This window comes from Artemia sp. Qi Xiang Cuo, chromosome 15 (assembly GCF_049724085.1).
Source record: "Artemia sp. Qi Xiang Cuo chromosome 15, ASM4972408v1, whole genome shotgun sequence".
Taxonomy (NCBI): Eukaryota; Metazoa; Arthropoda; class Branchiopoda; order Anostraca; family Artemiidae; genus Artemia; species Artemia sp. Qi Xiang Cuo.
Genome location: NC_142808.1, coordinates 11,540,234 through 11,555,002, shown reverse-complemented (window position 1 = coordinate 11,555,002; position 14,769 = coordinate 11,540,234). Strand labels below are relative to the sequence as shown.

Genomic DNA, 14,769 nt, shown 5'->3' with positions numbered 1-14,769 from the left:
GAAAATATCTGAATGACATCCCTGCTACCACCGTGACCACTTCCCAATTGTGAATGTGTTGCAACTATGACTTCTCTTACCAGGACGTCTACAGCCTATGCAATACTAAGTTTTCCAATTAAGTTGAATGTATTTGCACAATAACTTAGTTAGTTATACTGTTAAGTAAAATAAAAACTTTTAATCATGAAGGCAAAAAATCATATCCATTGAGGGTATCATACTGAAAGTTCCTTCAGTTAGTGTAATCAGCAAGTGACAAAATCGAATTTCTTAGCCACAAGGCTCTACTTGTGACAGTGCTCCAACGCAATCACTCCCCCTACTATCCAAGACTGTGTATCTCTTGAGTGAATACATCTTTGATATTCCTTTGCTTTCATCTTTACCTCTTTATTCCTCTGTTGTTCATCTTTGCTTGTTCATGCCAACAAGTCAAAGCATAGCCTATGATCACGAAAACATAAAATACTATCAAGATTCTTGGGGTATTGGAGTTAAAATCCCAGTTCGCCATTGCAATTACAAATTCTAACTTCTTAGCCCTAAGCAAGTAAAGCTGCAAAAAATTTTCAAATTAGATATTTTTATAAAAAAAAATAAAAAAACAAAATTTTTTTATCAAGGAGAATTTTCAACAATATTTGGTATAATATTTTTAAATTTTGTGATAACAGAAAAATTCCAAAAAATTACGGAAAAGGTCGAAGGTTGTTTAGTTTCAAAATGATATACATTTATTATACTGATGTATCTACGTGCACTCCATAACTGCAAGTCCACTCTTCTTATCGCTAGAGTTGAAAAAAATATTGAGACCAATTTTTTTGTTCAACCTGCCCAACAAACTGAAGAACAATTAGCTCATCGTAAATAAGGCTAGAAACACTTTGTGCGATAGCCCTACTATCGATATTCTAGATACTGAGCAAAATAATTAAAAAATAATTTTTTGAAGATATATTTTCTAAAATTGTAGTGAGAACCAGATAAAGAACAAGGTCTCACGATAAATTTGAGGATATGTCAGACAAAAAACGAGTTCTCACTACTTTTTTGAAGATATGTCTGAAAATTCCCTGTTCGTCATGCACTGGAGAATTCAAAGTACCTTTTCTCGTTCTAATATATTTTCTAAAATTCTATAACTCCTTCGGATGATTCCCTACATAGGTATCTACTATATTCCAGAAGCACAAGGCGAAATGATTTTTTTTTTACATTGAACTTGCCTTCAGTTTCTAGATGCACTCCATAACTGCAAGTCCACTCTTCTTATTGCTAGAGTCGAAAAAAAATGAGATTAATTAATTCTTCAACCAGCCCAACAAGCTGAAGAACAATTAGTTCATCCTAAATAAGGCTAGAAACACTTAGTGCGATTTCCCTACTAGCGATATTCTAGATACTGAGCAAAATAATTCAAAAATAATTTTTTGAAAATATATCTTCAAAAATTGTGAGAACCAGATAAAGAACAAGTTCTCACGATAAATTTGAAGATATGCCAGACAAAGAACGAGTTCTCATTACTTTTTTGAAGATATGTCTGAAAATTCCCTGTTCGTCATGCACTGGAGAATTCAAAGTACCTTTTCTCGGTCTAATATATTTTCAAAAATTCTATAACTCCTTCAGATCATTCCATACATAGGTATCTACTATATTCCAGAAGCACAAGGCGAAATGAGCATTTTTTTTTTACATTGAACTAGCCTTCAGTATCTAGGTGCACTCCATAACTGCAAGTCCACTCTTCTTATCGCTAGAGTCGAAATAAATTGAGACTAATTAATTGTTCAACCTGCCCAACAAGCTGAAGAACAATTAGTTTATCATAAATAAGGCTAGAAACCCTTAGTGCGATAGCCCTACTAGCGATATTCTAGATACTGACAAAAATAATTCAAAAATAATTTTTTGAAGATATATCTTCAAAAATTGTAGTGAGAACCAGATAAAGAACAAGTTCTCACGATAAATTTGAAGATATGTCAGACAAAGAACGAGTTCTCACTGCTTTTTTGAAGATATGTCTGAAAATTCCCTGTTCGTCATGCACTGGAGAATTCAAAGTACCTTTTCTCGTTCTAATATTTTTTCTAAAATTCTATAACTCCTTCAGATGATTCCCTACATAGGTATCTACTATATTCCAGAAGCACAAGGCGGAAAAAAATGAGCATTTTTTTTTTTTACATTGAACTAGCCTTCAGTATCTAGGTGCACTCCATAACTGCAAGTACACTCTTCTTATCGCTAGAGTCGAAAAAAAATTGAGACTAATTTTAATTGTTCCACCAGCCAAACAAGCTGAAGACTAATAAGTTCATTGTAAATAAGGCTAAAAACACTTATTGCAATAGCCCTACTAGCGATATTCTAGATACTGAGCAAATTTCAATTTTTCTAGTTTTGGGTCATTTGCCTGGGACTCTGGGCAACGCCCCCTAAAATTGACCATCTGGGCTTTATTTGTCAAAGCCTATTCACAAGTCCAGAAAATCTTAGTTTAGTGATATAAATAATAAATACTGTCTAAGGCAATATTTGGCCTGCCTGCATGGAAATTTATAGGCCTGCAGGAAACATCTTTCTTATTAACCTTTTATTTTCTGACATATCTTCAAATTTTCAAACTCCTAAACTTTTCTAAATAAAAGCTTAAAACATCATCAGACACCGCAGAACATCATAGGATTGCTTATTAGTGCTTATAAAGGTGTTCCAAGCATGCCCCTACACCTTAGCTACATTCCAGTAAATTTTCTGACATGTCAGAAGATATTACCGTGCCAAACGTGGTATACCACGTTCACTTTTGATGCATTTTCATGGTCGATTTATTTGTTGTTATTCGTCCAGGTGTAATGACACGAAGGGTGATTTACATAATCAGTGTGGAATTTATTGATCTAGGGGAAGTGAATTTCTGAGAAATTGATTGCGTAATTGAAGGGGAACTCAATTTCTGAGAAATTTATTACATAATCTTCCGGGTCTAAATAAGTTATGCATGTTTTTATGGTTTTTGTCACTAAGAATGAAAAACAGGATTTTTCTCACTTGAAAAAACATGGTTTTTCTCACTTTTAAGGATGTTTGTTGGGTGGTTATGAGTGTTTGTCAATTTATTTGTTGTTTTTCATGAATGTCAACAGCAATTTATGCATGTTTTTATGGTTTTTGTCACTGAGAATAAAAAAACAGGATTTCTCTCACTTTGATGTATTTTCATGGTTTATTAATGTCTAATGGGGTCAAGGTCGATTGATTTGTTCTTGTTGTTTGGCCAAGTGTAATGATACGAGGGGTGATTTACATAATCAGTGTGGAATGTGTTGATCTAGGGGAGAGAATTTCCGAGAACTTGATTTACATAATCGGTGGGGAGAATGTTTTGATCCAATAACGGGAAACAGGAAGTACATGCCTCCTTCTAAACCAATCAGACGGTCGGAAATATTACCGGGAGGGGATTGCAGAAAACATAAGAAAAGGATTTTTACTATAGTTTTTATTAGTCTGTGAATAGAATTCACTAAGTTTTTAGCTAGCGGTGTGATTGCATGAGTGAACAAGTTGAGTTAGAAATATCCTTTTATTGCAACTGTTCTATTTGTAAAGGACATTTTCACGATTTTGAACATTCTCATGAACCTACTGCATGTTTAGACAGCATATAGGCAGAGATAGATGCGAAGAATCTGGAGGAAATGAGAAGAAAAATCATATGTTATATGGAGAGAAATTTATACCGATTGCAAGTAAGCTCACATAAAAGAAGGTTTGATATGACAGAAAAGGAAGATCAAAAGAAAAAAATGGGAAAAGATGGCTTTCTCTATAGTTTAAGAGACAGTACTGAAACCCCAATAAAAATGTGTATAAAGCAAGATATAACTCTGAATATCATGATGAATATGTTTTAAGAGAAGAGAAAAAGTGACCCTTTAAGAGACAACATAAGAGGTCATTCTACGGAAAGGATTTTAAACAACGAAAACCGTGGTGGAAGAGTTCTCATATATGATTTAACGATAAATCTAATTATTGATATGTATAATGAGTTTTATATTGTAATCATACAATAAATTTGTTCGTATTATTTTAATTTTCTCATACCAGTTATATGTAGAGTAAGGATACCATCAGAGACTTCCGTGCATGAATAGTTCAGTTTGGTTAGATAACTCCATAGAGTATTATCAGTCCACACCCAAGTTTTCTATCAAAGATAACAAAAAATAATTCATTCTTCTAATTTTTATTCTTTTGAAATATCAATATTTACAATGCTTTTTAAATAAACAATCTCCGGTTCAATTATCTGAATATCATCGTATTCATCGTTCAATACTATTATATCTACCAGAGAGGGTGGTATACATTCAATCTCAACCTCTGGTTCATCATTTACCGTTATATTTTTGAAAGGGGGCATCTCCTGAAATAAATCTTCACGTTCTCTTATAGGAAGACGATGAGCAGACAACCGATCATCGTCTTCAACACTCATTCTTCCAGAAGGCCCCCTCCTCACTAGATCATCTGATGTGTATGATAATCCAAGTGATGTATAATGGATTTCCATTACTTCATCACTATCATCAGACATATAGTGGATTTCCTTTACTTCATCACTAACATCTATGCTTGTATTACACAAAAGAAGCTCCTTCTCAAGCGTGGGGTCCCACTCGCTCCATACATCCTAAAAAGATTGAGAACACTATGATCAACACTATGATGAGAACACTATGTGGAGGGGGATTGACATCCCTAAGGGCATAATTACTGGACCTTTCAACAATACTGAAGAAAAAAGATGTGTCAACATTTTGATTAGATGTTTGTTTAAGGGAAATGATGGACTTGAGGTGCCGGTTACCCTTCAATCAATTTTGACTCTTAAAAAGGGCACTATAGCTCGTAAAAAATTAATATGCTCAGTTCTTTCTTGAGTTTACTCATTCTTGAGTTACGCCCTTTTGACAACCCATGTCCACATAACGGGTAGTGATTTAGCTCAACACTTCCCTTAACATTCTCTTAAAGGCTCACCCAAATACCCTTCCTCTTTTTTGGAAGATAAAGGTCAAACATGCATACTTTTCTCAGTAAAATATACTACATGTAAACAATGACCGAATTGCATGATTTACTGTCCTTACCCTAAGGGCTATGGAGGATGATTGACATCCTCAAAGGCATAATTACTGGAGCTTTCAACAATACTGAAGAAAAAAGATGGCTAAAGACTTTGATTGGATGTTTGTACATTGCTGCGGTTAACGTACGAAATGAGGTTAGTAGCTGGTTTCGTATTAAATCAAGAGTCAAGCAGGGTTGTATAATACCTATTTATACGGACCATTTTGAAGGATATTTTCTTAAGGGGCACAGTAAAGACAATGGGAGAACTTGGAATCAAATGGGGAAGTAAAATACTTCCCTGAACTTAACTTATGCTGATAATTTAAACATTCTAGATGAAATTTTGAGCAGAATGACTGAGCCTTTAGAAGTTTTGCGAATTCAGGATGCAAAAATGTTTAGCGAAAAGGAAGCAAAAATGAATATGTGATTAGAAAATAAGCGAAAGCGAGAATCGCAACAGCTAAAGCAAAAGGCTTGAAACAAACAACAGGGAGAATCATATTGAATTACAAGCGAGAATTTTGCACATCAGCGATCTGTGATTAGAGGCTGATTTTTCTTTGTATCTATGACGTCATGTGAAATTATACCAAATGACGAATGAATCCGAGCAATTAAATTTATAAATGTTAATCTCTAATATCCCTTCATTTGACTTAAGTCTGATATAGTTTCTGCCGGGGTGATAGCTCCCTTTTTTGCATAAAACCTTTTCTATATAGCATAAAAGATTGCAGTCACATGTCTCAAGGGTCAATTAGGAGGGAATACCTTTTGTATTTGTCCTACCCACTCCTAGATTTTGATAAATACTTTTCGTATGTTACTTTCCTTGATAATTTTCTTTTTTCTGTATTTTCATTGAGAAAAATAAAGAGAAACGACAATTGAGCTCCCTACATTTTAAAAATACATTTTGTACCCCCACCCCAAATATGCATGAACTGAATGGGGATGTCATCAATGCCGCCAGAAAATTTCAAGGGGTGGGGTGGATATGTGCTTTCAGGAGCCTTTTAGACAATATCTAAATTGTAATATATCACATTTTCCAATTTGAAACAGTTCCTGATAACGAACTGTAAGTAAGGAGCACGCCAGATAAGTAGTAACCGAACCTCTAAAAAGCGGAGTTTTCATAACAATATATACGTCAAAAGAATGTTTTCACGATGGTTCAAAATATATATAAAATTCATCAGGTTTAAAGCTACGCATCAAAAGCTACGAGCCTGAGAAAATTTTTCATATTTTTTTAAAAGGTTTTATCAGATTTTTTTTTTTGAATTACTTGCCCCAAGGGCAAGTAATCTTCAAGAAAATCACATCATGAAGTACTGTACACAAGAGAATACTATTATAGAATTTTCAAGCCCCCATCTACAAAAATTTGAAACGTGACATTTCAAGGCCATACCCAGGATTTTTTTTCCAGGGGTTTTACTCAATTTTTTTTTTTTTGGGGGGGGGGGTTACACAAAACAACCCAAATAACGCATACAAAAATTTTTTATGTCCATTTTTGTTACGTTTTTAAGAGTCAGACAAACATTTCGGGGAGGGGGGAGGGTTCAACCCCCCCCCCCTGGATACGGACTTGTGACATTTTCTTTTTTTTCAAGAAGGAAGATTAAGGATACGAGATTGTTTGTTCTTGGTTTGTTTTTTTCCAGGGTTATCATATTGAATAAATCTAATGAATATATAATATAGTCGTAATAATATCGTATAGTCGTATAGTCGTAATAATATAGTAGAAGTAGTAATTAAAAAGGTAGTATCATCTCCCAAAAGACATGGACTGAATCATTTTAAGTCCTTTAGCACAGAGGCACCAAGTCACAATTATAGCGAGGGTAGATTGGAGAATCATTTTTTTTTTTACTGAAGATACAAAAACCTCCCGACCTGGAGGGGTTCAGAGGGGGGAATCTCCCCGCATCATCTAAGATCCCTTGAATTAGCTGCTGTTCAATTGGTTATCAGGCCAACTTGACAAAATAAGCGTATTTACAGTCAAAATAATATTATTAATTATACAAATACCTTGGCAAAATGTGCAAAAGAAGGTCTGCAACACATTCGGCATTTCTTTTCGTAGCACAAAAAACTAGACAATTTTGTTTCGGTACAACCTCTGCTACTAAAATGCCAAAAGCATCTGGATCATGGCGCTTCTGCGCATCTGTATACTAGAAGAAAAACACTAAAATCAGAACAGCATACAGTTATCTACAGGGTTGCCACCGTCATTAGGATTTTACTAGATCTAGTAAAATAAAAAAAAATATAGTAAATTTAGAGGATCTAGTAAATTTCCCAAAATCTAGTAAAAACTAGTAAAAAGTCATGATTTATAGTAAACAGAACTTTTTTTTTCCATGATTTCAGGGAAAAAAATTATCGTAAACATATGACAATTTACAATTTTTGCTTGTCTGTTTTACAAATTACAATTTTGCTTGTCTGTCTCAGAGACAGACAAGCAGTCACCTATTTTCATAAACAAACACTTCACTTCCGGCGTCTAAAGGTCGACAAAATCAGCTTTCTGTGTATCAAATCTTACCAACTAAAAATGAAGCTATAAAAACACTTAGATTTGTGATGATTGGGAATCTATTGGATTGAAAACAAAAGCCAACCCCCTAACGTGATTAGGTGAATCTCCTCTGTTTGAAAATATTTATTGAGGAAAAAGGAGCCTGCTGAGAGAAATTTAAAGTAAGTAGAAATGTAACGGAATTTTCAATCATACTATGAAAATGAAAAAAAGACAAAAAAAAAGAAGAAAAAAGGAAAAAAGATTGTGAAAATCGTATTGATTATCCTCCTATAGTAAAAATCGATGCTTGACGGTGCGCGTGCGGCGTAGCCGCACGCGCAAAATTTTGAGCATTTAGTAAAAACATTTTTGAGCATTTAGTAAAAACAGATGCAATCTAGTAAATTTTTCCTCTCCGATTTAGTAAATTCTTCCAGGTCAGGGTGGCAACCCTGGTTATCTATCTCTTTAGTTGGCATCATGAAATCAGAGATGCATAAAGTATCTTCCTGAATTTTTAAAAAAAATTTAGATTTATGAAACAAATAGTGGTTAGAGTTGGTATAACGAGAATATGATACACATCACACAGGCATATGTGTGGGTGTTTTTTTTAAAGAAAGGTGGCGGGAGGACTGGATAATAAGAATTTGTTTTGGCAGTGGGAATAATAAAAAAAAACGAACTTATTTGATAGTTGAAATAAGAAGTGTCAAGAAATTCAAGAACATTTAGGATTCAAGTGGAAGGGATGAGACTTTGTCCTAAGTGCTTCCCTGATTCAACATTGTGTAAAATTGTAAGTAACGGGTAACTCGCTTTATTTAAAACGTGAAGTTGAGACAGAGTCAAACTTTAGCGTAAAGAGTGGGGCGTTGCAGAGAGGACAGCTCCTTTCATATATGGAATAATTTCTGTTCGTTTTAAGTTTTAATGTCGCTCTTTACTTTCAATTAAAAAAGCTTGTTTTTTAAAATTTAATTTCTGAACGTTTTTGAATTAATGCAACTTTGATTTTGGCTCACCGTACATGAATCATTAAAACGAAATTTGCATATTAATTTTACTTTTTTTTTGGCTAAATGGCTTTCTCGAAATTTTGTTCTGACGTAACTTACGAATTAACATACGTAACGAACTTCTATATTCACATATTTTTAATACGTATATTAGGGGGTTCGCCCCCAAGTCAATAGCTCTTAACACTAAAGTTCAAATTTTGTTCCAATTCTTTAAAATTGACCCCTTAATCACAAAGGCCGGTTAATTAGAATAGATAGCTCTTTTGAAAGTACAAAAAAAACTTTAGCGTAAAGGGCGAGGTATTGACTAGGGGGCGAACCCCCTCATATACGAAATAATTTTTTTACCTTTTAAGTTATAATATTGCTTCTTACTTTCAGTTGAAAAAGCTTGTTTTTTTATTTAATTTCTGGTGTTTTTTAAATTCTGCTTAGAAATCCGGCACCCCCTTCATAGAAATGTCCCTTCTATGTAAATAATGGGAAAAGTTAATAACTTACAGCCGTTCCCCCGAGAACTGTGGGGGATTAAGTCATCCTCAAAGACATATTTATTAGATTTTCGACTATGCTGAATAAAATGGCTATCTCAAAATTTTGATTGGATGACTTCGAAAATAAAATTAGCCTGGGAGGGGGCCAGGTTGCCCTCCAATTTTTTGGTCACTTAAAAAAGACACTAGAACTTTTAATTTCCTTTCGAATGAACCCTCTCACGATATTCTAGGACTACTGGATCGATACAATCACCTCTGGAAAAAAAAAAACCAAAAACAAACAAACAAATAAACACGCATCCATGATCTTTATTCTGGCGAAAAATACAAAATTCCACTTTTGTGCAGATAGGAGCTTGAAACTTAAATAGTAAGGTTCTCTGATGGTGTGATTTTCATTAAAGTTTTACGACTTTTAGGGGTTGTTTCCCCCTTTTTTCGAAAATAAGCAAATTTTCTCAGACGCGTAACTTTTGATGTGCGAGACTAAACTTAATGAAATTTATACATTTGAAATCAGCATAAAAATATGATTCTATTGATGTATCTATTGGTATCAAAATTCCGTTTTTTAGAGTTTCAGTTACTATTGAGCTGGGTCGCTCCTTACTTACAATTGGTTACCACGAACTGTTTGACATAAAGTATAAAAAACGGATTTAACAACAATAAATACATAAAGAAATTGGATTTTTATAAAGAGTACAAATATGTAGAATTCATTAAACTTGAAGTTACCCAACAGAAGTTACAAGGCTGAGAATATTTCTCTGGTTTTCGAAAAAGAGGAAAAATACCCCTAAAAAGGCGAAAGATCTTCATGAGACAAGCACCGTCAAATTCAGGACATCAGTAAAACCTGTTAGTGGTTTCAAGCCCTTATCTGCAAAATTGTGAAATTTTGCATTTTCCCAAGAAGAATGATTAAGGAATGCAGCTGGATCTTCTTGGATCTTCTTAAATCTTCTCCTTTTTTGAAGTTTCTACGACAACGCCTTTAAAAGCCTTATATGCCCCCAGGGCATAACTTAAAACCCTTGCCCTGAGGGATGTGGGGGACTGTCCTCCTATTTACTTAGCCCCCGTTTTTTGTCTCGTTCTCGAGTGTCCCCGTTCTTTACTTAGGCAGCGCGATCATGCTGCCTATGATTTATACAACAACTTTCTATATAAACCTTATATGCCCCCAGAGCATAACTTATAACCCTTGCACTGAGGGCTCTGAGGGGGTTATCATCCTAAAGAACCTAATTTCCAGAATATTCAACTACGTTGAACAAAATAGATATCTCAAAATTTTGATTGGATGTGTTTTGGAAAAAGGTGGGCGTGATAGGGGCGTTAGTCGCTCTCCAACCACTTTCAACTACTAAAAAAAAGCACTAGCCCTTTCAATTTCCCATTGAATGAGCCCTTTTAAAGTTTCTACGACAAAGCTTTCAATAAAAACTTTATATGCCCCAGGGCATAACTTACAACCCGTGCCCTGAGGGCAGTGGGGGGAAGGGTTGTCATCCTGAAAGACCTAATTTCCAAAACCTTCAACTACGTTGAACAAAATGGCTATCTAAAAATTTTGATTGAATGTGTTTGGGGAAAAGGTGGGCGTGAGAGGGGGTAGAGTTGCCCTCAAATTACTTTTGAATATTTAAAAGGGTACTATCCTTTGAATTTCAAATTGAATGAGCTCTTTTTCAAGTTTCTACGACAAAAGCTTCAATAAAAACCTTATATGCCCCCAGGGCATAACTTATAAACCTTGCCCTGAGGGTTGTGGGGGAGGGTCCTCCTCAAAAACCTATTTTTTATCTGGAAATCAACTACGCTGAACAAAAGGGCTATCTCAATATTTTTATTGGATGTGTTTGGGGGACGGTGAGGCGTGGGGGGGCTAGTTTACCTCCTATCACTTTCGACTATTAAAAAGGGCACTAGCCCTTCGAATTTCCAATCGAATGAGCTTTTTTGAAGTTTCTACGACAACCAATTCAAAAAAACCTTATATGCCCCCAGGGCATTACTTAAAACCCTTGCCCTGACGGTTGTGGGGGAGTGTCCTCTTCAAAAACATATTTCCTATCTTGAAATCAACTACGCTGAACAAAATGGCTATCTCAAACTTTTGATTGGATGTGTTTGGGGGAATGAGGGGCGTGCGGCGGGGGGGAGGGTGATTTGCCCTCCAATCACTTTCGACTATTAAAAAGGGCACTAGAACTCTCAATTTCCAATCGTATGAGCTCATTTTGAAGTTTCAACGACGACCCCTTCCATATGAAGTGCCCTGCTTTAAAGTAAAAAAAATAATAAATAGTACATTGTGCAAACATCGTTTTTATATGCCGGCGTAACTTAAAACCCTTGCCCCGAGGGTTGTGGGGGAGTGTCCTCCTCAAAAACATATTTTTTATTTGGAAATCAACCACGCTGAACAAAATGGCTATCTCAAAATTTGGATTGGATGTGTTTGGGGGAATGATGGGCGTGGGGGGGGGAGGTTGCTAATTGCTCTCCAATCACTTTCGACTATTAAAAAAGGCACTAGCCACTCCAATTTCCAATCGAAAGAGCCCTTTTCGAATTCTCTACGACAACTCCTTCGATACGAAGTGCCCGGGTTGAGAAAAAAACACATTGTGCCCACATCGTTCTTTACATAGGCAGCGCTATCGCACTGGCTGTGATTCTGTTCGATTTGGGTTTAATTTATTCATTAATAGGGATTTGTGGCAGTTTTACACTTGGAACACAAAAAAAACAAACCCGTAGAAGTTGACAACGCCGTAAAAACGCAAAGAATAAGAATTTGTTGGTTCCCAAGGCCTACTATGCTTTCAAAGAAAAGCTAAACCTTCGTAAAAGTTTTGGTACCATATGTTTTTAGCTTAATTTTGATAATTTTTTCGCCTATATTCCTTTTCTTCTTTTTTTTTAACTTAGCAAAATGAAAGCAAGAGAATCAACAAGAGTGTAAAGCACACATAGAACAATTATAATTTCTCATCTTAAATAGCAAGGAAAATCAAATATTCGCATAAGAAGCAGTGATCTGTTTTTTTTTTTCCCAGGGACGATCGTACTGAACCTTTGGTACTATAGTCTGGGGGAAAAGCTCATTAGAAATTATACCTACATAGGGCCTTTTTGAAGAAAAATATGATAATATCAAAATAAAATGAAATTTTGATAAAATTCGGACATTCCTATACAAAATACTACAACACCTTTTGAAAAGTTCTTCTCTGGGTATGATGTCATATTCGGTCCAGCGGTGGCGCAGGGGGTTTGATCTCAGCTTGATAATAAGGGACTATATCACATAGGGATCGGGATCGAGATCGGGATGTGATAGGGATCGAACCCTTTCACAACACACTTCACGGCCGACGCAAGGATCATGGTTGCTAGTAAAAGACGAACACGGACTAAGGTAACGCAAAATATAGCCTGAAACCCCAAAGAACCGCGTCGAATGAAACAAAGTGGACTATTTGAATCACCTTGGCCGATAACCTGATACATGCAATGTTGTCATATTTGAGTGACTCCGTTACCTTATTCCCTGAAATGTCGTCATATTCCTTGAAATATCACAAACTGGTTTTCAGAGTATTTCTTCTATTATAAATTACAAAGAAATGGTTGCTAATAATGTTTAAGTATTGAATAATCCTAGTAGGGAGTGATAGCACCATAAACATGGATCGCTCTTTACTAGATCCAGCTTAGAAAAGGCCAGAGGCTTTTAACTGTTTTTTTTTTATCATGATTAAAACTGACGCCCAATGAAATACAATCAGGAATACGATCTAATTTAATTTTAAACCAAATTGATCCCGGTTGAAGAAGCTGATGCATCATACGATCATCTCCGTACGATGCTATCGTACGATGTTACCGTACGGTAAAACTAAGGTTGGAGTGCCGTCCCTACATAACAGTCTACGAAAAATTGAAGAGCATAATTGACAATATGATCGTTCTTTACTAGATTCCAGCTAAGAAAAAGCCTAACATATCTCCAGAGAATAAAAGATATTAACTAGGACTATTAGTTGTCAAACAGTTCGTGGTAACTAACTGTAAGAGGGACTCGTCTCAATAGTGACCGAAACTCTAAAAAACGGAATTTCAATATCAATAGACACATCAAAAGAATCAGATTTTTATGCTGATTTAAAATATACAATTGAAGTATATTCATCAAGTTTACTCATATCCATCAAAAGTTACGAGCTCGATAAAATTTGACTTATTTTCAAAAAAAAAAAGGAAAAACATCCCCTAAAAGTCATAGAATCTTAATAAAAATCACACCATCGGATTCAGTGTATCAGAGAACCTTACTGTAGAGGTTTCAAGCTCCTATCTGAAAAATGTGGAATTTTGCATTTTTTGCCAGAAGAAAGATCACGAATGCGTGTTTATTTGCCATTTTTTTCTTTTTCCCAGGGGTGATCGTATTGACCCAGAGATCCTAGAATTTTGCGAGAGGGCTTATTTGAACATAAATTAAAATTTCTAGTGCTTTTTCAATAAAAAAAAACAACTAAAAATAGAATCACTTTTTACAAAAAAAAAAACTGCATTTTATATGGCTTTTCATATTTTCAAAGATATTTGATTTTTTAAGCAATTTAAATAAGAAGTGAGCGTGGCCTCGGGATAAAGTGTTACAAGCAAGACTTCTTTGTATAAAGTGTGGATTATCAGTAAGTATCAAGGCTTTAGCATTTGAGTGATATTAAATGGCAAAAGACGCTCAGGACAAGATAAGCGAGGTTATAAGAAAAGGAATTCAAATTAAATATCATTTTCAAATTGAAGGAAATAAGCACAATTAAACTTGAAAGGAACAGAAAATATTTTGTGTTTTAGGGAGCTTGCCACCCCTTCAGCCCCACCCTTTACGATGAAGTTTAATTAGTGTCAACTGAATAGATATTATTCTTTATATGAGGGGGGCAACCCTGCCCCTTTCAACTATCGCTCTTTATGTTAAAAATTTATAATAGTATGCTGATGTATGGTACAACAAAACTAATGAAAATGCTTTTTAGCATTAGTACCCGAGGACCAAGCATCACTTGGTAAAGCAAAGTTTAGACTTAATGAACATCGTCTCCCACGCATTCTCCCTCCCCCCCCGACCCCTCAGAGGATACCCCGGGAAAATGGAATCTTAAAATATCCTGATTGACACAAAATTAAACTTTGTGTTAATTTTCTAGATTTAGGTGCATTAGCATTCAATTTATTTTTTGCCTAGTCAATTCTAGATTTGGTGCCCCTAAACTATGCAAAGGAAAACGAAACTTACAAAAAATTACTAGATTTGGTGTCCCCGAACTACACCAAGGAAAAAGAAACTTACTAATGATTACTAGATTTTGATGCCTCTGAACTACACAAAAAAGAACCTACTGAAAAATACTAGATTTGGTGTCCCCGAACTACATCAAGGGAAAAAAATTACGAAAGATTACTAGATTTGATGCCTCTGAACTAAACAAAAAGAAACTTACTAAAAATTCATTCAACAATA

At 35.1% G+C, this 14,769-nt stretch overlaps 1 protein-coding gene across 1 annotated transcript in view; it reads right to left on the bottom strand.

The window, feature by feature from the left end:
• Window positions 1-385: 385 nt before the first annotated feature.
• The window catches only part of LOC148943323 (uncharacterized), a 102,809-nt gene continuing 88,425 nt past the window's right edge, over window positions 386-14,769 (bottom strand). Inside the window, exons 7-10 of the mRNA XM_089101100.1 lie at window positions 7,207-7,352; window positions 6,456-6,471; window positions 4,295-4,714; window positions 386-559 (exon numbers count right to left, since the gene is read on the bottom strand). Coding sequence (XP_088957226.1) covers window positions 386-559; window positions 4,295-4,714; window positions 6,456-6,471; window positions 7,207-7,352 — 756 coding nt within the window. The remainder of the gene's footprint in view (window positions 560-4,294; window positions 4,715-6,455; window positions 6,472-7,206; window positions 7,353-14,769) is intronic.